Here is a 24,149-nt window from a genome sequence, read left to right as displayed (position 1 = left end):
TGCTCTAAATTAATGTTAAACAAACAAAATGCATATTTAATATATAGGAGGAGTCTTCGAGACCCTTAAGGTTTTTCTGTATAATATATAATACCAAGTATATTAATTTTAACAAATGACTACCCTAATACAATTTTCAAACTGCTTTTATTCAATCATACTTTTTCGAATCAGTACGTGTTTAAAAATTGAAATTTATGTTGAAAATTTTAAAGTCAACTTAAACATATATCAATTTAATCAATATAATATCTTAATTTATTATCATCGCTTAAAAGGGAAGACCAATCCGATTGTCTCAGTTTTCGTGTACAAGTTGGTTTCCCAGTTGTAATTTGTACTAGCAGATTGTACAAGTTACATTTTTTCATCTTGTAAGAACCTCATTTGGACTACCAAATATTTATTGATATTGTCATTTTTTATATACATTATCATTTATCTTTGTCAAAAGTACAAGTAACGCTACCAATTAAAACATGTTATCTTATTTTTTGGTGGCAACATAATTGTTTGTATAATCTATTTGTAGAAATTAAAAATTGTACTCCCCATATAGGAGCAACCCATAGAGAAAGAAATATGATATCTTTTTGAATATACAGCTCGGTAAAAGATGGAAATTTAAGCCAATGAGTTTTTATAATATACGATAGTATAAGAACTCGTTGGTTAAGCTGCTATAAAAATGGAATGGGTAAGGATCAAATAATATATATAAAGATATTATATATATTCTTTGGTAGGGAGATGTTACTGGATTGAAGAACAAAATATTTGGACTACTCAAGGTGACTTAAGTCATCTTAATATTATTAATTATTATACATACCAAATCTCTTACTAAATCGTACATTGGTTCAAATACCCATCCGTCCCTCTATATCTTGTATGGAATCGTTGTATTCTTCTATTATAACTGAGAATATGTTTAATCAAGAGGAGTAATATTGGAATGAAATCTACTGTGAGGAACAAAGAGACTTATCATCCTTCAACTGTATTTCTTCCATTAAAACTCCTTCCAATGTCTACTCTATTTCGTCTCCTAATATTCTTAGAAAACTTTCATTGATTTGAATTCTTAAATATAATTTATGTACATAACAAACAAACAGCTCATATTTATGATACTAAGTCCATTTATATGTCTGTATTATTTCTGTAATTCTAGACAAATCATCCTCGCTTACGATTCCATTATTACTTGTGAGTATTTTCTATATTTGGAAAAAAGTAGAAGACAATTCTGGAGCATGCATTCAATGTAGTCCTCTTTTCTAGATATCTTTATCAGCAAACCCTCAGAACATTCAACTCTCCTATTACCTACATATGTATATGTATAAATAGTTAATGAGAACTCTTACATGATAAATATGTTAATAAATTATCGGGGATCTTATAACTAATTTCGTCTAACATACTTTAAAAAAATTGATGAGCCAGAAGTCATTTTCTGAATTACTAAATGACTTGTAATTATATTTAAATATCTGTCGATCGTTAGAATTTACGATGTTCACATCAATATTCAAGGAATAGATTACGGATTACACTAAATGGTTACGGTGTATCAAAAATGTATACAAAAAGATTATTTCAGTATTCTTTCACAATAAATAATAGATTATGTTCCTTTACAATTGTAAAGCATATTAATATGACATTAAAAATATTTTTTTATTAATCAATTGTAAATAATGGTGCAGTGCAAATATGCATTTATTTATGTACTTCATTAATTTAATTTTATATTTTTATTTGATAATTGATTAATTTACACTTATATACTTTTTAATATGTAGGTATGTAGTAGAAACGTTAGATTTTGTTGACTACTCTCATTAGTCAAAGGATAATTCATAAGTGTATTTGTTTCGTACCAGAATGCCGTAGTACTTACAAGGCATCGATATCTAAAAAAATATTAGTATATTGCTCACTTTTCTTAGTGTCTACTTTTTGTTATTCAATATTTTTATAAATTATGAAAATTATATCTTCAGCAAAAAAATCCAAAAGAATATATTTACTAATTATAATATTTTAAAACTAATAGAGGAAGAATTATATTGGCTATAAATTCTTGTCTTTGACTGTGATGAAGAGCATCAATTTGATCGTTTTATATTTCGGTCAAGTTTTCTAGTACATGACAAAACAAGTAGTTTCTGAAATAAATGATAATATTCAAAAATATATAAAGATAACTTATATAAAAACTAATGAGTAAAAAAGGATTCAAAAATTGAATAGTGGGGATTATAAGGATGAGATATTTCATTATTATTGATAATGTTCTTCAACCTTTATAAAAATTGGATTGTCTAATTGTATTGTACAATTAATATTGAATACATTCACTACAATTTATTCATATTTACAATAATAAACATATTATATCTCATATCTCGACTCTTAAGGTGAGATCCCTTGAACAAGTTCTTGAATCGGTGGATCTAATCTCCTTTAATAGAAGGATCTTTGATTGTGCAAGTGCATCTTTATGTCAAGCTCTGTGATAGTGACTTCTGATCACTTTAATCATTGCCCCTATACATAAATTCGTCTAGATCTTCTACGGAATCATCGTCTTCCTCTATATATAAAAACTATGGAGTTACATTAAACGACAGAAAGCCCCATTAAGAAACAAAGAGGGTTCACATCCTCCATCAACAGCCCCTTCTTTGAAATTCTTGAAAGTCAACTCTGCTTCGTCTCCTACTCTAAGAAAATTATTTCATTAATAAGAGTCGTTCATTGCCCTTGTTGTATTGTATATAATGCAGAAATCACTCATCGCGATCAGATTTATATCAATTCCATTTAGTAGTTGGACTTTGTGATATACAATCTATACAGATAATTATACAACATGGACACTTCAATTTCACTCCTGATTTTTTTATTACTATTGAGTCTATTTTGTCATCGGAAAACAAGTGTAAGATGATTATAGAGCTTCTCTTTTCTCGATATTTTGGTCTACAAGGCATATATATTCTGATATTACATATAAATAGTTATTTGGAACTGGAGAGTTCCACAAGAAGAATTAATTTCCGAATGAATTACTTAGTCAGGAACAAAGATTTATCCTCCAAAGCTCATTCGTTGAAACTCTTGAAACCTGTTCCGTCCAAAGTGGACTTTTTTTCGTCTCTTATTCTGAGAAAAATATTTCATTGTTAAGAATACTTTAGTCCCTTTCATTTATATAAGACATAAATCCCTTGGAAAAAAGTAGAAGTCAATTTTAGAGGCTTAATGAATATGCAGCCTTTTTTCTCGATACTTTTGTCTATAATGCATTTTTTTTATCTGCATAAATAGATTTTGTGAATGGTTGAATGCTAAGTGATTATGTGATAACAACTTATAAGTGACCTCTTAACTTCTGTAGACTTATATTAGAAAACCTTAATATAATTGCAATATCAAAACTTAGTTAGTCTTAATTATGTTCTAAAAAACTAAATCTCCCATAACAGTTCTTATATTTAATTATTAGTTATTTTAAAAATACTCATTAATGACATAGATACAGATTTTCAAAATTAAAAGGAAACTATTTATATTTTATCCTGATTTTCTTTGATTTATGAATACATATTATTACCTTAAGATCTGAATAAAACACTTTTTTAGAGTAAATCTTTTATTAAACGAAACAAAATGAAAATTCAAGATTTATAGGGTGATTCAAAACGAGCAGTTTTTTCCAGTAGGGATTTTTTGAGAGGCGCGCGCGAATTCTGTCAAATTCATACGTCATTTTTGCTCAGTATTGTTTTACAATTCATTATGGGAATGCTCATGCCACAACAACGTGTACAAATTGTTCAATTGTACTATGAAAATCAGTGTTCTGTGAAAGAAGTTTTTCGCAAATTACGCCCAACTTATGGTCCACATAATCGACCTTCAGAATCCACAATTCGCAGAATAATCGAAAAATTTGAAGGGGTAGCAACTTGCTGGGATGCCCCGTCGTCTGGTAGGCCACGTACAGGTCGTAGTGTAGAAAATATTGCGGCCGAGAGTGTAGCCGAAGATCGTGAAGAATCGATTCGCTACCTTTAACAGACTTTTTGGCGCCTCAAATTGAAGCACATGGTCTCCACGATATTTGGTTCCAACAAGATGGTGCCACTTGCTACACAGCGTGCGTAACAATGGACTTATTGGGAAATCTTTTTGGTGAGTAATTAATTTCACGTTTTGGCTCCGTGAATTGGCCACCAAGATTGTGTGATATCACACCTTTGGACTTTTTTCTTTGGGGCTACGTCAAAGCAAAAGTCTATGTGGATAACCCAGCGACGATTGAAGCATTGGAAGCAAATATTGAGCGAGTTATTCGTGAGATTCCGGTCACAATGCTCAAACGCGTCATCGAAAATTGGCGTCAACATATGAAGGGGATTATTTTCTAGAAATAATTGTAAAGGATTGTTTTTCGGTTCATTATAAAGTTTTGACCATAACATAATATTTTATGTGTTTTATTATTACAATCCAAAAACCGCTCGTTTTGAATCACCCTTTAGAAGATTACTTAGTAATTTTTCTGGAAGTTGCGCTATGAGAATTTGACCTTTGTTACCCGAGTGTATGATACTATTAGCCTCATTTATGAGATTTTTGCTAGATATATTAAAATATTTAAATCCTACTTGAACAATATAATTAGCAAAATGATGTTGTTTTTTACACTTCAACACAATAGGAAGGTAGTTTCAAAGTCTCTAGTTTCAAATAAATTGACAAATAACATAGTGAAGCATCGTCTTGGATTTGTCAAGGTAATAAATTTTTTCGAGTTTTTCTCTCTGAGAATATCATATTGTAAAGCTGACTAGTATGTAAAGTAGTTGAATTTAATAAATCTTTTAATAACATCCTCTTAATAACACTATTTTGAAAAGTTTCGATGAGATCTCGATCTGCGCAGAAAATTATTCACCATGAGTTATTGATTTCTCAGAAATCAAAAAGGTTGTGCACTCGTAATTTTTAATTTTGAAAAACTTAATGATGGAAGAGGCTATGTATCCGGATATATACGACAATAGATTGCCTTGAGATTCTTCCATAGTAAAATTAGAATTAAAAAAAATTGAAAATAAAAATATTTGTATTTGGAACAATTGGATTAGTGCTTACAATTATATGATGTTATTTTCACATCTATACTTATTATTTGATTTTCACTTAATATTCTTAAGTTTCTAGAATAAATTAATTTCTTTATTTATTAAAAATATATACGTAATATGAACATAATGTTCTCTTAACGAAAACAAATGTATTGAAAAAGGTTCATAAATGACTTAATATGACTTCAATGCTACGATATAACTACATAATACTTTTCTAATCTCTAATCTTTTTCTATACCTACCGAGGTATAGTATAAGTTCCCCTTTATATAGTCCCAGCACCAATCTAGTAACATTAATATAAGGTGTGTCGATAAGAAAATTCTTTGCTTTTGTTTGTCAATTGAGGAGGAAATTCAAATTTATATAACAAATTGTATTAATACATCATATTATAGTATTTTATTTTCTTATTAGATAATTTTATTTCTGTAAATTTTTACCCTCCGACGATTATAGTACTAAAATTAATTTAAAAAATAACTAGATTAAAGGTTGTATTGAATTTTTAAAAAAAATAGTTGAGAACTTACATTTTCAAATAATTATAGTATAGCGAAGAAATCAATAATAATAAGAATAGGTGAATATTATGCACTAAATATGAAACAATCATTTGACAACATAAACCAACAATAACATTTTAATTTGTCATTTATCTTGAATATAATAAAAATAGAGTTCAATTGAATCATCCTGCAAACATAACCGAATAGGATGCGTTGAATAAGCCTCTTTTAACTTGTGATTTTGACTCTTCTCTCTAGAGTCTAGATATATATTAATACTAGGGAAATCAAGCTTTCTAAAGCATCCCCACTTTATATAGCATGGAATAGTTATGTAACTAATAATAGGAATGATTTTAAAGTCTCTACTCGCCTGACAAGAATCTCAATAACGAAATAGCATTTGCAAGTCCAAAATAAAACCAAATGAATTAAATAATTTTGATACATTTTAAATATTGTCTTCAATCAAAGAACTTATCATTAGCACGTATGGCACAAACTTAGTAATTTTTTTTTTTTTTTTTGTAAACATCCCAGATTTTCGAGAGAGTAATATTCTAATCTGCTGACGCATCTGCAAAGAAGGGGATTCCTGGGGGAATAAGTATGGAAACTACAACGAATATTTCATTAAAATCTACAAAAGTTAAGAAGTCACTTATATTTTTTAACACATAATGACTTAATAGTTCCGAATAACTATTTATGAAAAGTAGCCGAATAGAAAATGTTTGCAGACAAAACTATTAAGAAAAGAGAGGCAAAAGGGACTCATAAGTAATAAAGAAATCACTAAGACGCTTCTCCCTACTTTTGCTTTTGTATTTAAATTCCATGTATGGGATATTGTGATCAACCATGCAATCGAACAGGGCCAATCCGAATCAATTTGGCTCCCTATCCAAAATATTAGCCAATAATATGTATATTCAAAATTATACTCTTGCACAAAGCTGAATATATTAATTGCCTTAGACATTTATTATATGCTGAGAAAATATAAATGCCTCTAATAATATAATAAATAATTAAAAAATGTAACATACATAGCTAATGCAAAATATAAAATTGAACTATTTACAGAAAGGAAACAGTGGACAAGTGTTACTTGTCTGTTATTAACTAGTCAGAGCAGTGCATTAAGGTAGGGTTGTAGCCGAAAATATAGACAAGTGAATCGGGACTAAGTTTATCCTCTCATTCGGCGAGCACCCCTCTCTACCCCAAAGTCTTGCATTAATGTCTTTAGCAATAAATAATAATAATAAAAACAGAACCCACCTGTATGGAGAAATAATGAAAGCTAGTAACGCACCTGGTGCCAAGTATTGTATAATCAGGGGTGGGCATTTCGTAGAGGGGGAGGGGAAGGCGGGAGCAATAATTAATAATTGAAATAAGAACCTTGTTAACATCAGCTAACCTGTTATATTATAAAAGAGGGAGAAAATGTATTTCTGCAATAAAGAGATTTAGATTTAAAATAGCGTTAGTGCAGAAAAAAAGTTAGAAAAATATATGTGTTATTATTTTATTTTACTGTAAAGAAAAATACATTAGGTGGGAATGGCTTATTCAGAGATAGATGTAAAAACCACAACAATATATTAAGAATGAACAAGAAAGACAAAATAACTATAACATCAACCGTTTTTCCTTTTCTAACCTAAAACCAGTCTTTTTTATCTGGGGTTTGTCCATCCTTATGAATAATATTTATACATAACCAAAAAATTGAGTAGGATGATTGTTTTGCGAAAAATTTATCTTAATTATATTTTTAAGTTTATTTTTGGTGATATCACGCATGGAATCCAAAACGGTCAAACGGATCAATCTGAAATTCAGTAGGTTGACGTATAAAATAATCAAGCATGTTACTATTATATTTTTTTGGGCCTCTGAGGTCACTAAGAGGCTGTTTTCAGGGACGTCAGCAGGAATATATTAGGGGGGGGGGACTTGGCTTTTGGATATTATTTTAGTGAGATTTTTTTCGTTTTTACAAAAAAATGTCCAAAATTCAGAGTTCTTACAAAAAAAAAAATTAAAAATATTAAATCGTTTTGAAAAAAATTTCAGAAATCTACAAACATTCACCAAAAATTACATTAAAAACAAAAATTCTATATGAAATTTTTTTGGAAAAATCCAAAGCTTTTCACCAAAAGTAAAATTTTTGGAAAAAATAATTACATTATAATAATAAATTAAACATTATTGACATGATGTCAATTCCAGAAGAAATACCAGTTTCTCCATTTCCGATTAATCGTGCCATTACTAGTAAAAACATCAATAGATAGTTAAATTACTGTTTATCCCTATACTTATGCATTTTATTAAGTATATTAAAAAAAAAAAAAAAAACAAAAACAAAACACAAATAAACATCGATATGAAAAATATAGACACAAAATTGAAATCTCCAAAGGATTTATCCTAATGCACAGGCAAATCGAAAATCTAAAAACACTTAATATACAGAGTAAGGACCCAAAATGTCAATGAAAAAAAAGGATTTCTTCAACTTTTTCAACGTAAATGAAGCTAATGGGCCAGGAGCGTCCACAAGGGGAGGGCTGGAGGTGCTTCAACCCCCGCCCCTTCCATTAAGGAATTTTTGCTTATTATTACAATTTTTGTACGAAAAAATGTAATAATTGATTTTTTCCCCCAAAAATGTATTTTTTTTTGTTAAAAACTGTGAATGTTTGATATTTTTTTCCCAAAAAAATTATTCTTCTGTAAACAGCTATGGATTTTTGATTATTTTTTCAAGAAATACAATTTTTTGTGCAAAGCTATTGATTTTGAACTTTTTTTTCCAAACAACTTTATTATTTTGTGTACAGCTGGTGATTTTTTTCTCTGGTTTCCAAGCAACGGCGAAGTTATAGTGGATTTGCGTCCTTTCTTTGATTTCTTTTTGTCTTTGATTCTCAATTTCGTCCAAAGTCTTCTTGTTCAGGATATTTACAATTGCTTGATTATCTGTTTTAATATGAAAATCCTTGAATATAAACCTTTAATTTCTTTGTTGCTCCATATATGGTCATCATTTCAAGCGTTGTCATCATTACATAATTCTATTAAGATGCACTTTACCATCTAGAATTTGCTTCAATGAGATGCCATTTTCCTCCACTGTCTTAAGATATAGCCAAGACCTTTCTTCTAAGAAGCATCACTCTCTAAAACAGTTTTTCTGTTCGGAATGGAGTGACTCTTTTGAGGTAGTTTAACCAAAGACTTTTCGACATCTTCAAATGTGTCATCCTGTTCTTTAGTTCATATGATCTCATTCTTGTTACATAAGGTTAACAAAGGTCTTAATGGGACAGATGAGTTGGCTATTTCTTGTGAAAATCCGCTCATTTGATTAACCATTCCCATGAATGACTTCATCTCAGTTCTGTTTTGAGGAGTTGGTTTTTTTGAAAGGGCTTCTGTTTTTCTAGGATCAACATTAATTCCATGTTCTCCTACGATATGAACAATATAATTAATCTTTGGCTGAGCAGATTTGTCTTTATTGAGTGATATTCCAAACTTCCCTCTTAGATCCATAAATCCTTTTATTCTTTTAACATGTTGTTCAAATGTCTCATCATATTTTAAAATATCGTGAATTTTATATATTATTCTCACTGCATGTTCTCGTTCTTTTCTTGGCCATACAGTAACCTCGGTGCTCATCTGTCTCCATGATACGCGATGAGGAAGTGGCTCATACTCCGACCTCGCTTTTCCTCTGTCTTCATGGTACGCAATAACGAAGTAGTTGCTTTATTCTGTGTCAGACTCCAAACTCTCAATCTCGCAGACCCTTCCTCGAGCATCAACGAATTCACCTAATATACCAAAATACAACCCGGCACTCAGACTGTACAGGGGAAGCACTGAGCCAAAATTCAGTTTAAACTCTATCGCTGCTGTGTTTCTAGGTACCCAGGAACCCTTCTAATATTCTGAAAGTAAACCCCACCCAACAGGTTGTAGCGGAAAACTGCTGGGCCGAGGCAAGTTAAATTTCTCCACTGATCCTTCTCTGAGCACCAAAGAACCTTCAAAATATTCCAAAATACACCTCAGCCCTCAGGTTGTACAGGTAAAGCCAAGGGCCTCAAATTTAAACTGTACCACCGGCGCATTTTTAAGCACCCAGAATCCCTTCCAATATGTTAGGATACACCCTACCTACGGGTTATTATGAGTAACTGCTTGGTCTGAGTCAAGTTAAATTTCACCGCCGCCACTTTCATGAGTATCAAGAAAACCTCCTTGTATCCAAATACACCTTGCCCCTCAAGTTATGGAGCTGAAGTACTTAGAAATGCTATTTAAAGACTGCGATGGCCCTGATGACCAAAAAAATGTTACCAGAACCTTTTTAGGAGTGTTAAGAGCCTACATGGAAAATTCCAGCAAAATCCATCCATGGATCAGTCGTAATAGGAGGACAGATACACAAATATTTACATTTAGTATATAAATAACCGGTGGGTTATTTATTGTTTCGGTTAAAAAACAGATTGGGATAGTATGGAGAATAGTATTATCTCCTTTTTATTTTTTTTTTTTTTTGTATGTATATCAATTAGGATTTCAACTTTAGGAGTAAATGCCGCGTGAAATAGTGAAACAGAACGCTAGAATCCCATTTTTACGGCACGGCTCCCTTTGTCCTTCGTATTTACAGTACGAGATTTATCGATACGTTAGACATATCACTTGTATTAGAAAAAGCTTTATATTATCTAAGATAATCACCATTGTTCAAGGATGATACAATATTCAATCCAAATCTCTCTAATCATTTTTGTATCTACATTTTGTCAATATTTGTAGAAGGCTGTTGTTCCTTGCCGATAACTTTAAGACAAAGAGTTTTTGTTTTAACATTTTAGATCAAATGTTCCCAAACTTTTTAAGGTAATAAACCACTAGACCCCTTATTGAATTCTCTTAAACTTTCAATTTTAAATGTTTTTGATAGCTTACAAAGGGAATCTGTCTTTGATATGGTTCCTTTTATATATAAAAATGGTAATAAAATAGAAAAGAGATATTTTTCATTGAAAAAAAATCAATGTAAATTATATTATGTGTATTTGTTGGCTAAAACTTTCCTCTCCGGCCAATCCCCTGTAGACGCCTTTGGTTTATCTTTAGTACAGTTCCTACAAAATGTATCTAATCATACAAAAATCAAGTAAAATGAAGAATCCTATTTGAAAACTAATATTTTTTTCTGCCATTGCATTATATTATTGCTTAAACTAAAGAATAAACCTTTTATTGCAATTTAAAAAGATTTTCCATAAAAAAAGTTCAATTTTGATTGATTTTTTTTCCGTTTAACTTTAAATTTACAAATAGAATAATGAATAAATAATCAACGTAAGGTTACATGAAAAGTTTCGAGGTTTAATATAATGGAGTCAATGATTTGACTAATTTCAAAAGGAATTAATATTTTAGAAGCAGGGAAATGAACCCCAATTTAAATATTTTATACATCCAATGTATTCGATTAGTATTATATTTACTGATTAGATATAAGTAATCCAATCGACTTAATTATAGTTAATTTGATGCCAACAAGAATCCAACTCTATAATGCCCTTTTCGTAGAAGCCCTGGTCCCTAATCGGACAAACAATTTTCACAGGGCTCTATTGAGGTCAAATTTGTACCCCCAGGCACGTTAGCCATAGTCAAGAATAGATGGTATTCACTTGGTGCCAGGTGTGGACTGTAGGGGGGATGCATAAGAATTTCCTGTCCGAGATCCCGAGCTTCTGGCGCGTTAACAAAGATGTGTGGCCTGGTGTTTTCTTGATGTCTCCTATTCATAGCGACTTTTGTTCGATCACCAGCTTCAAACAGTCGAGTTGTTCATAGTTTAGTGTTTTTGGAAAGATTTTCCTATTTTCTGTAGGAGTGTTGATAGCAAATAGACTATAGAGCGTTTTAACTGACGTCACAAATTGCATCTTAAAAGGGAGTCTATTTCGGGGACTCATGGTTCATGGATAATTTTGGATAATGGTGGTCCTTTGGACAGTCAGTACAAGAACTGATTAAATAAAGAAGACATAAAGTTGAGTGACGTTATCAAGGACCGAACTTTATAAGTTTTAGTACTGAATAGAATTCTTACTTCTGAGAGAAGAATTAACACTACGACAACCTATTAATATAGTTTACATCTTCATTTATGAAAAACTATGATTTGTAGGAGAGAAAGAATAATGCTCATGACCTTTCATTATATCAGCTACAATCAGCTGTGACAAGAGAGGAAGGAGAAAAGGATATAAATAAGGGCATTTGCTAGAATTACTCGGATGTTGATCCCAATTATACCCTGAGTCCAACAAGGACTTACAATAATAACTCCGCAACAGATCCTCAGGGTTACGCTCCATCTTTTATGAGCACAAACTAATGTTTCGCCAGGTTTTGAATATAATTGAATCTATTTAGGAAAGGATGCTCACTACTCAGAAATTGGATAATAATGAGGACTGCAAAGGAAAATAAAATTCATTCTTCAGACTACCAATTCAAAAAAAAAAACGGGCCACCTAAAAAATTCACCGGATTTACATCACTGGTAATTAGAAAAGGATAAATGGTTTTTGTGCTTGCTGTTTTTTTTTCTTTTGTTCAGTATTTAATAGGTGGTCTTGGCAGCCAAATTCTCCCTCTGAAGTAAACATTATTACCTATCATGGCTGTAAATTGATTTAAAAATGCATAAAAAAATTAATATATATTAAATCAAATATTTATGATATTTTTTCTGAATTACTACTATTTTAAATTTTGAAGGTTCTTCTCTTTATAGAAGTAATTCATTTTCTCCCAGAGAAACATAACAGGCAGCTGATATTAACAACGATCTTAATTCAGTATTACCATATTCTTTGCTCCCGCCTTCTCATCGTACTCTTTTTTTTTTTTTTTTTTAAATATCACCTCTGTGTGTTAAATAATGAACAAAAAAGAAGAAAGAGCACACGAAACAACTGTTTTTCTTTTTCTAAATTCTAAACATATTCTTTTTTTTTCATTATAAAAATGACATTCTTTCTCATCATGAGTCCACTTCTCTCGAAATAAGCTACTTCGTTCAGAACCTTTTATATAACACAATAGTCCAAATAAAATTGATTTAGTCATGGTTTATTTAATCTAATTTATACTCTAGTCCCAAAATGTCTCAACACTATTGACACTAGTTATAGGCTAATGTCAAAATATTTTATATAATATAAGCTGTACTTTATACTTAGATGTTCTCTTCTCAAGAATTAAATAATAATGACAACAGCTTTAGAAAATAAAAAATCCTGTTCATGTTGCAACCCCATCACCCCTGATTTCTAGTACATATTTTATACAGTTCTATTAATAAAGTAAAGTGTGTTTATCTGTAAATACCTCATTTTTGAGTGCTTACTTAGTATCTCAGATCTGTGTTACTATTTCATATATATATATAAAACAATTGAGGAAACATCGTGTTTAATTCAAGCTCAGCACGCCATATTATAAAATAAAAAGATAACACAAATAACTATATCTTTGATGTCTACCTTGTTGTCAACGATCGAGTCCTAATAACTCTTAGCAATGTCCGTTACTCCCGCTAATAACTCATAATGCATCAAAAATAATTGGTGAAATACCTCCCTGTTCCATTAACAGTTCTTTCTTTTAAAAAAAGAAATATACTTCCATAATTTAATCTTTTATGTTTTGAATAATTTAGCCTACCCATCAAAATTAACTATAGAATTCCCTAAGGCGAGCAAAAATATCCATAAATAATTATTTTGAGATAAGAAATGGAAAAATGGTTGTTGCATGTGCTCTTTTTCTCTTGTTAATTGGACAACATATAGTTCATCAACGAATTTAACTAAAGTGAATTCTAAATGGTTTTATTTGACCAAAGGCGGATTTTGGAGTGTGAAGACTTGCGACTTAAAAAATGTATATGGTTTGAATTAAATACCGAAGAGAGGCGCATTTTCAAAGACTTAAACTTTGATTCTGCGTCCCAAATTTTGACATCTTCAACTTCTTCTTTAATTCCTTTATTTCTGCTTCAAATACATACTCCAAGTTGGATTTGTATGTTGCTATTTATTTCATTTAGATGTTTTACCTCAGAAGAAATATCTGTAATAATACAATTATTATTTTCTAAGGATAAAGTAACTAATGCAATATATATATATCATAATAAGAAGTTTCATCTTATATTGTTGATGAAATTAGATTAATGCCCACTAAGTCTATTTTTCTATTTTGGGAAGTAGGAGGTTCCAAATAAGGAGTAAAGTTCATACGTACGATTCTGAAATTGTGGAGATCTTTATTTTTACCTGAAATTCGAAATAAAAAGTTGCTTGAGATATCCTTAATTAGTTAATTTTTTTATTACCATCAACATTGTTTTCCCGAATGAAAATGGGGTTTTTGGTGAGCCTTGGAACTTTAGGTTTTAGATGTTTAAAGAATGTTGAAATGGCTTGAGAGTTGGAATTCCTTATTTCTTCAAAATGTTTAGGTCACAATCGAGAGTCATATTATTGTTTCCAAAGATTTCATTTCATTTTTAGAACCCATTGCCCTCCAAGGAATTTATCGCTTGGAAAATAAAAAAGTGTCATTCCCTCAGCTCAAGAACGATTCCTGTAATCCACGGCGCACAACAAGAGGGCATACCTGGAGTATTTTAACAAAATATATCACTTTTGTAGAGTTCTTCACATAAAATATAGTATTAAATTTTGAATGTTTTGACTCAAACACATGAGGAAGTCAGCTGTCGTCAAAGCGGATAGCTCGGTGACGTAGCTCTCCTTATAGGGCTCTGATATTAAGAAAACAAAGCTATTTTCCAGTTTATTCGGAATGAGAATTATACATACATTTACAAAAATTCTTGAAATCCATACAAATGACATAATTTAAGAACAGTCAAAGATTCAGGACCCTCAAATTAGTCTTAAACTGTTCTTATATTCCATGGTAGGATCTTTGTTCTTCTTTTTGTGGATCATGGTTATTTAATTCATATATTGACCCTAGCATTACAAACTTTAACTTCCTTCACATTAATATGTACATGAATGATGACTAGTTCTCTTACATATTCAATACTAATCAAACGAAATATACTTGAGTCAATATTTGCTCAGTCAGAAAACAAAGTTCATGATAAAAAAAAAGATCAACGAAAGAATATATATAAAATACACAAACTTACTTACTAAAGTATTTATTTTAGATGTTACACAATATCCGAGGGAGTCAACAAGGGAGTGTTTTCATGTAAAGTCAGTATTGTTAACGTCGGCCATTTTGGGGACGCCATAAACACATTGAGATAAAGTACATAGTGAGGATACAGGGTCGTTTGCAGGATTATATATATATACATTTATTTTTTGGCTCTTGATTTTTTTGAACAAAAAACCAAACGTTAACATTTTTTTAATTTTTTTTAACTCCATACTTTAACTTCACACAATATTTCAAAAATTAAATTTCCAATATTGATTTTTTCTGAAAAAATTTCAAATATCCAATTTAAAAGAAACAAAAAATCATTTCGAATATTAAATTTTCATTTCTATTTTTGCGTAAAATTTTTTCATCCTGACAAAAAAAAAAAAAAATCAAGTCAACAGCAAAAATTCCTTAATTTGGGGAGGGTAGAGGTTGCAATCCCACATCCTACACCCCTTGAAGACACCCCTGTGATGTGAATAAGTAGTTGACGCCGTAATAAATAAAAAACAGTTGATCAAAACATTCAAATGATAATAGTCAAAAAATAAAGATGGGGCTTCAAATATTTTTATTTTTTAAAATGCTTATTGTAAAAATATATATATATTTAGAGATGTCATTATTTAAAAAAAAAAAGTATTTTAGTACATATTATTAATGAAGTATATTAATATTTTATTCCTATATTTGAATTTAAATATAATTTTATTTAGCCTTTCAAAATAATAATAATAATGGATGTGGTAGATTATTATCACTCTAACTCAATTCAGGAATAAACCATTATTGATTCTTAAATTGAATAAGATTAGTGAGGTTACTCCGAGCTTTGGTCCCTGCAATCCTCTCACTTTCACGTTTTCCCAAAGGATATAACTTTATGCCTGCATAACATTTTGAAATAGATTAAAGTAGTAAAAGTCAACTGTTTTTGTCCTCTATCTTTTGTCTCTCGTCTGACTTTGTGATGATAAAGAATTCCCTTTACTTTGCTACAAACCAGGGATCACCAACCCTATACCCGTAGGCCCCCAGTCACCTGTTCCCTTCTTGTTAGTCACTCGCTAGACTTGTTCTAAAAAAGTTATATGCTTTTCATTTCTTGATTTGTTTATGGATTCATATTTTTTGAGCTGGTAGCCCTCCAGGCTTTTGGAATATTAAAAAAACACTCAGCTTTTACCCTTGCTATAAACTATCTCTCTGCATAAGCGACCAAGTTTTCAAAGAATAAGTATCCTTTTTCATTAACATTTTGAAGGAAAATAGTGAATTGTTTTCTGCCAAAATGAGGCCAACAAACAGATGGACGTAAATCTTACTGTGTATCAAAAATATATCCCACAAGACCTAGTTTTATCTTGGTTCAGATACGTATATCTATTAAAATATGCTATTACATCATTATACAATCTTATTTCCATAGTGTCGACCAGTGGTTTACAACTGTGGGTCTCGATCCGAAATGGGGTCGCAACACCAATAACATGACCCAATGGGCCGTTCAACTTGATCTTGAGATGAATGGGAATATTATAATTAGTCATGAGATGATTAGTCGGAATCGGAGGATTGGGATCGGTATTGGGAAACTAATGCTTCATTTCCAATTCAAATGATTACTTATCATTATTTAGTAATGGTATTCAACTATTTCATTATTTTTTAAGTTATTACAAAAATATAGCGCCCCGCCCCAAATTAAGGAATATTTCCTTTGTACTGGAAATTTAATATTTGAAATTTTTTTACAAAAAATTAATATCTCAAAAAAATGTGAATATCTCTGTGAATAACTAGGCACTTTTGAAATTTTTCTCCAAAAAATTTAATATTTGATTTTTTTTTTTCAAAAATTTTGATTAGACTATTTTTTTCCAAAATTTTTTTTTTTTTTTTATAGAAGAGCTGGGGATTTTTGAATTTGTAATAAACAGCTCAAACAGTAAGGGATGAACGAGTTCATTTTTAGTAGAACTGAGGATTTTCGCTCAATTGCGCTCGCCATTTTAGAAGAGACATAAAATCGCTCGAATTTTTGCTCATCTATATAATTTATTATTACTTTTTTTGTTTCTGCATCTTATGAAATTTGAAAGCTAAAGAATAATTTTAAAAATTACAAAAACAGACAGTTGAAGTGATGTCTCTAGATAAACTAGAATCTTTAGTTCTATGCTCCTTTGTGTGTGGAGATTACGTTGTAAGATAAATCTATCTTTATTGTAGAACGAATTTTCCCAACTAAAAAACTATTTTCTTATATTTTTATCTATTAAATTGACATAAGATCTCCAAATCTGATGCAAGCATCAGTTTTTAAACATGAGAACCCTGTGTTCAAGCTCAAAACAATTATATTTTCCCCAAGACAGGGGCTCCTAAACTTCTTGTGTACACATGGCACACCAAAAGAATAATAAAAATGTATTGATGATAAAAAAAAGTCTATAGAATTTATTGTGATTGTAAGGAGAAACACAAAACTACCAATGTTTTTTTTTCGTACATACAACAACAACAAAGTTAGAGGGAATAATGTCATCGAAAAAATAACTCTGAATAACTCGTTCATTTTTTCAAATTTTGAAAAAGTTATGTTATAAAATCTTCCAGAAATTAAGAATACCATATTTTTATAGTGTAAAGGTTTTATAATTTTTAAGTTCAAAATGCATCGTTTTGTGGTATTTATTCTTAAAATGGAAAATTGACGTTTTATGACAAAGAGGAAAAAATTAAAAATATACAGAAACAAAAGACAGATATATTTTAGTTAAACATTGATTTTTATTTGTCAAACTTATATGAAAACGAATCTACTGACAAGTTTTTACAAACTTTATTATATCTACTAATCCAATATTATATTATTTTTTTTTTTCATCTGAAAAATAAAATAAAAAATAACTGACATTTTCACCGATTTCTTTTTTGATTTTGAACTAATTTCGAAAACGTGTTTGTTCGTATAGTTGTTTTATGTATAACCTGTTACATTGAATTATAATCAGAGAATAAACATTGAGTGTAAATAGTCAAAAGAAGGATTTATCTTAAATGAGACTCTTTGCTATAAGAAAAATCCAACCTTTAATCTATTTGGAATTATTTTTATCAAGTTATTTTATTATCATATCCTTATTTCACAATTGATAAACTTACAAATAAAAAAGGGATCATTTTGAAATCATCCCTCAAAGGAAATAGTAGATCAAATTTGGAAATACAGGCATTGGAATAGATTCAAAACAAAATGATTTTATACTCAATCCGAGTCATCCTAGGTCTTCTTTCCATCGTCTTAATTATTGGCGGAATATTCCTCAAAATGCACATTTTACCAGCAATGATTAAATCTCAGATATACGAAAATCTCGACTTGCGTGAAGGTACCGAGGGCTTCAATGCTTTTGTAAGTAGTTTTAAGCCATATTTTCATGTGTATACCTAATTGTTGTATATTTAATTTCTCAATATTAGAAGGAACCACCTGCTCCTGTCTACCTTAGCTATAGTTTATTTCACATTAAGAATACAAATGAGGTGATAAGAGGAGAGCCACCCGTTCTATTAGAGGTAGGCCCTTATTCGTATAGGGAAACCATGAGAAAAGAAAATTTGATGGAGCAAAACTCAAGATATTTGTCTTATGGAAAGTATACAAAATTTGAGTTTGATGAAAGAAACACACATAAACTCAAATGTAAAAATAGAATAAATACACCTTGCTCCAAAAACGATAAAATAACCATTATAAATCCAGTCCTCCTCACCCTAGCGGATAAACTCGATGGCTTGCCAAAAACAGTCAAAGATATTTTTTTTGAAATTATAAATAATGGTAATGAAGCTCTAGGTATTAAGGCCGAAAATTTATTTATTACTGAAGAAGTTGACAAAATCCTATACACGGGCTTCGACTCTAAGTCTGCTGCTATCTTTGATAAATTGGATACATTTATTATGCTCTTGTTAGAAGCCTTGGACTTGGATATACCAATTAAAGCAAAAGACTTTGAAAACATAATCAAAATCATTAGTCCTGCACAGCTTTCAGAAGGGACTTTTGCCTTTTTCAAAGGTAAAAATGCAACCAAATTGCAGAATTACTATACCATTGAAAACGGACGGTTCGATAAAGAAAGTTTTATGAATATTGTTGAGTTCAATGGTAAGAATAAATTACCTGAGGCTTGGTGGCCTAATGTAGCCACAAGTATAACGGGTCAACTTTCAAGTGAGGGTGGCTCATGCCATAGAATCTATGGAACGGATGGGACTCAATTTCCACCGTTTTTATTTAACAAGAAAAAATTTCCTTTGTGGATGTTTGTGGGAGAGCTTTGTAGAACAATATATGTGGAGTTTGAGTCCGAAGTGGAAGTGGAAGGAGGGATCACAGCCTATCGTTATGGAGTAGGGAAGAGAGTTTTCTCAATGAGTAACCCTGAAAACTTTTGTTATTGTCAAGAATTTTTCTCATGCGCCAAGCAAACGGATAATGATGAATGGGATCTATCCCAATGCTTGAAATGTAAGGATGGTGTTATGGACGTTTCTGCATGTTATGGAGCTCCAATTTTTATGTCTCAGCCTCATTTTCTTCAAGCTGATAAAGAAGTTCAAGCCTACGTCAAAGGTCTAGAACCGAATTCAGAGAAACATGCAACTTATCTTGACATAGAACCCAATCTAGGAACACCATTGAGAGCACACAAGAAAATTCAAATCAACATGGTCCTAAGGAAAGTAGCAGGGATTGATTTACTCAAAAAAGTTGCGGATTTCCGCTTGATCCCCATGTTCTGGGCTGATGAAGGGGCTGAATTAGATTCGGAAAAAGCAGAGGAGTTAAACAATGTTCTCTTCAGTGCTATTACAATAGGAAATACTGTGGGGATTGCTCTTGGCTATGTCGTTGGCCCATTACTCTTAATTGTTTCTATAATTCTCTCTTTCTATCAAAGGTATCGAGAAAAACGGGCCTAGAGTTTCAATAACTAAATAAGTATCAAATAATTAATTGGAATTTTTGTAAATATTTTTCAATGCAATTTTAAAATCAAACTTATAACGTTTCAATCACATCCTGATATTTTATTTATTTGTGTAATATTGTATTACAATGTTTTTAAGAGTCCTTCAGCTTCAGAATTTTCTAAAGCAAAGGTTGAAGAATGTAACCCTGATGTTTGTAAATTACCTACGTATTTCCCAAATAGTTTTAATAAAATAGGTATTTACCTGATGTAAATGCATTAAATTGATGTACTAAAGGTTATCTCTCGTTTCCTTGGGATTTATCAGGGGTTGACACTTACTGAAAATTCTCGAGCAGGCCTGCATTTAATTATTTTATAATTATCAAAAGCCCTAGACGATGTACTGCAAGCACCACAAGGTCTCCAAGGAACTACAAAAACTGTTTAACGTCCAACAATTCTTGTCTCCTGATGCATGGCACTAGTATCGTGGCAAAATCTCATAGGATTTTAAGACTGAAAACATTATGAAATGTGAAGAATCCGAGCGCAATGCAAAGCTTATTTTACAGAGAATGGTGGTTCCATATCAAAAGAACTCCTCCATATCAAGACAGAACCAAAATATAATACGGAACCATCTGAAAATAAATGGTACGGATACACGGTGCGGACAAAAGTGAAATGAACTCCGTATCAAATCTACAAATATTGCATTTTAGCTATTACCTCTCAGGGGTGTCCCTAGGGGGTGACTGGAGGGACTGCAGCCCCCTTCATATAAGGATTTTTGTTTTTTACTAGAAATTATTTTGTCAATCGGGGAAATTATGCAGCAGAGTAAAAAATTTAATTTTCTCTTTATAGTTGTGGATTTTTAATTTTTTTCCCAATTTATAATTTATATAATTGAATTCTACTTAGTGGAAGAACTCACAATGTTTCATCAAACTTTAATATAACAATTTGTACAAAATAGCTCAATTAACTTTGCTAATTGATTGCCTAGAGACAAAAAATAATGGGATTCATAAACACACGCCTGACAACATTTAGAAGACATATTATTTTACGTTTGAATTGTTAGGGGACGGAATCAATTTCAAACAAACCGAATAATATTCAATCATATTTTTTGAATATTTTAAAAAACTAATTTCGAAATTTATTGATTAATAAAAGTAATCTGAAAAATAAAAGAAATCTGAAAAAATAAAGGAAATCTGAAAAGATAAAAGAAATCTGAGAAAATAAAAGAAATAGTTTTTTTTTCTTAAATTAAAAAAACGTATATATTTATAAAGCGTGATCAAATTATAAAAAAAAAAGTCGTAATACAAATTAATATCCGGGTTAAATAGAATTTTACCCTAAAAAAAACAAAAAATATCCTATTGTATAAAATATGATCCAGGCTTTTAAGCGTTCCGTTTATTTTATTTTTTTCGTTCAGTCATTATTTTCGGTCGGTGTTCCAATCATAATGTAATACCATATACACTGTACGAGATCAAACAGTGACTTTCACTTTGATAGCGTTAAGGAGGTTTCATTTGAAAACTATATGTCAACCTTGTTTGACACTATAATTAGCGTTTAAAGGAGCTACAACTGACTAAAATCGGTTCATTCATTTTCGAGAACGAGGCTTAAAAGCAAAGTAAAGCCCAGCACAGCGTTAAAACAGTCCATAAGTTTTGCCAAAGAGTACGCCCTGAGTGAAGTCCAACTACCCAGAGGGAAAGTATGTGTTCCAGCAGGACCACACATCAAATGGGTCGAGGAGCATTTCTCAGATTTGTAGAAACACTATTTGTGGGGCCTCCCTCCTCGCCCAAGAGAAATCCCCTCGACTTTAGTATTTACTCCCCCCCGCGACATTACCAAAAAATAGGTCTCCCAAGCATTTGTCTTTGCTTTATCAGCCCTTTAAATCATATATAATAAAGTAAAAAAAAGAAATATATATAAACTGGGATTTCTTGATTTTTTTTTTGTAGGTATGAGCTTGCCTGTTCCGCGGACGCATGGGGAATGATAATGAAAGTGTGATGTGATATCAATAAACTAACATACACCTGAAAAATTATTGAACAAAATACATTCTTATAAGTGTTCATTTGAATTGCAGCAATCTAAGAAAATTAACTGTCTAATGCAATCTCCCCTTCATGTTCCTACATGAAAAATTATTGAATAGATGGAATTCTCATAATTGTTTGTCTACAACGAATTAACTGGCTAATGCAATCTCCCCTTCCATTCTGATATTTAATAGTAGATTAAAGAACAAAAACTGTTACTTGGAAGAAAAAGAAAGGAGGGGAGGAAGATTCAAAAGTTTATTTTTGTATAAGATTGAAACGAAACACTACAATCTCATTTTTAGTGTTGAGCATTCAATGGGGGTGAAAATCCCTTCTGTTCATTGAAGGCAGGTTCCATGGAACCATTCAATTTTCCGTGCCGTTCACAAGCCTGATATGACACAAAGCGTATGATACTTTTTGTAGGTGCAACCTTAATAGGATTTTTTATTTTCTAAGCCTGTCATCATTATCATTCAATCCTTCAGAATAGAACATCTAAGTGTAAAGTAATAACTAGTGCGTATGCCCATGAAAAACGGAAATGTATAATGAAGGTTTGCTCAGGATTTAAATGTGTAACTCCTATCCTATCCTATCAGGATCGACATCGGAGTAATTATGGTCTTTATGTTCTTGCTGCATATATAAAGAGCGGTTTTTGTGTTTATTTCCTTTCCCTATAGGTTGATTGCAGCTGATTTAATAAAACGTTACGACAGCTAAGCTACTCCCCAGAATTTATAATTCTTCAAAATTCTTTTTACAATTCGCCAGTTCTTGGTTTATACAACTCTGTTTACGTGTTTGGAAAAGCTGCCCCCTATAATTTAGATCAGAAAAAATATCGAATGGATGTTTTTTGTTTCAATTTTCATTAGGTATACACAGAGAAAGATTGGGTTGCAAAAGGCAGTCATAGTGGGCCTGTTCCCTACTCAAAATTTCATAGGTAAGTGCTCATACTTTACAAATAAAATCTTTTTATTAAAATACAACAGAAGATCGAATTAACATGTCCCCCCAGTACACACCAAAATAAAAAATTAGTTGAAGTTGACTTTTTTGTAAACGTTATAGAACTGTTGCTTAAAGTATAAAATGCTTTAACAATCACAAAATCCTAGAGTTTTTTTCTTATTACTTTGAAAATGGATCAAAAATACGCATTCATGGGTGAAAAAGTAATTTTTGGGTTAAGGGGGTTGGCAGGAAATTATATTTCTTTTTTTCAATAGTGCTTAAAGATGCCCTTGTATACGAAAAGTTGGGCTAAAATTGAATTTGATTTTAAGACCCCCTTCTTTCATGTCAAAACCGTGAATACGGCATAGTTAAGTTATATACATCGAATAATAGACGCATTCCATGTCAAGTATGTAATGAATCTCACACTACTGTCTCAGAATTTGATAATTTGTTGCATGTATCTTGAGTTTACTTTGAAAAATAAGAATAGTTCTGTTTCAGATTAATAACATGAGCGAGACACGTTTTATAGACATAGGAATTTCCCTTCAAAACATTGAGATTAATAAATTCTTGACTAATGATATATGATAATTTTTATTGGTTTTATTTGTGATCTTGCTCCTTTTCTTTGAACAACACCATAAGGCCTATGTTCAAACGACCTACAAATTTGCACTTACAGGAGTTTTCTGCATAACGCAATTTCAACACCGTGGTATACTCCACTTATATTGGTTGCGTTTTATTATATTATGATAATAAATTATAAAAACTATATGTATATTTAGGTACACAAGCAATTTTGTAGTTGTTGATGAGTTTGTTCATACTATGCCTATATATTCATATGACATAAGTGTATAATGTTGCAATTAAAAAGGTTGCTGAATAAACATTGGTCAAGCTCCAAATATTTAATTTTTATGTATTGAAATAACCGGATGGAAAATCAAATCAATTCCCGATTTAGATTAAATTTTACAATAATTTTAAAAGTATATTGTCTCGTATACATTATTTTGCGGGTTTTAGTACAACGCGGATTTTTCTTGTTCCCAAAAACCCAATATGTGGATACCTCCTGTATTATAAAAAGGTGTATAGTAGATT

The 24,149-nt window shown here is 30.9% G+C and overlaps 1 protein-coding gene and 2 long non-coding RNA genes across 4 annotated transcripts; 2 read left to right on the top strand and 1 right to left on the bottom strand.

Moving 5' to 3' along the window:
• Window positions 1-158: 158 nt before the first annotated feature.
• On the top strand, window positions 159-2,200 carry LOC121125267 (uncharacterized). The gene is made up of 3 exons (XR_005866589.2): window positions 159-374; window positions 560-697; window positions 747-2,200. It is a non-coding gene; the product is annotated as an uncharacterized lncRNA (long non-coding RNA).
• Window positions 2,201-12,339: 10,139 nt separating this feature from the next.
• Window positions 12,340-17,241, bottom strand: LOC121125714 (uncharacterized). Of its 2 annotated transcripts, none has more exons than XR_005866733.2 (4): window positions 14,853-17,241; window positions 14,632-14,787; window positions 14,142-14,573; window positions 12,340-14,082 (listed from the first exon to the last, which is right to left on the bottom strand). It is a non-coding gene; the product is annotated as an uncharacterized lncRNA (long non-coding RNA). The 2 variants fall into 2 exon arrangements; XR_005866730.2 differs by having other exon boundaries at window positions 14,970-15,107.
• A 794-nt stretch (window positions 17,242-18,035) lies between these two features.
• On the top strand, window positions 18,036-20,261 carry LOC121125178 (lysosome membrane protein 2). Its single transcript, XM_040720311.2, has 2 exons — window positions 18,036-18,410; window positions 18,479-20,261. The coding sequence occupies exons 1-2, from the start codon at window positions 18,252-18,254 to the stop codon at window positions 19,985-19,987; spliced, it is 1,668 nt and encodes a 555-aa protein (XP_040576245.1). The 5' UTR covers window positions 18,036-18,251; the 3' UTR covers window positions 19,988-20,261.
• The last annotated feature ends 3,888 nt before the right edge of the window (window positions 20,262-24,149 follow it).

The sequence above is a fragment of the Lepeophtheirus salmonis genome, chromosome 10, assembly GCF_016086655.4.
Source record: "Lepeophtheirus salmonis chromosome 10, UVic_Lsal_1.4, whole genome shotgun sequence".
Taxonomy (NCBI): domain Eukaryota; kingdom Metazoa; phylum Arthropoda; class Copepoda; order Siphonostomatoida; family Caligidae; genus Lepeophtheirus; species Lepeophtheirus salmonis.
This window is presented reverse-complemented; position numbering and strand designations above follow the sequence as displayed.

Coding starts and splice junctions, on each gene's coding strand:
- LOC121125178 (XM_040720311.2), top strand. CDS start 18,252: ATGATTTTATACTCAATCCGAGTCATCCTAGGTCTTCTTTCCATCGTC. Junction 18,411..18,478: donor CCGAGGGCTTCAATGCTTTT/GTAAGTAGTTTT, acceptor TCTCAATATTAG/AAGGAACCACCTGCTCCTGT.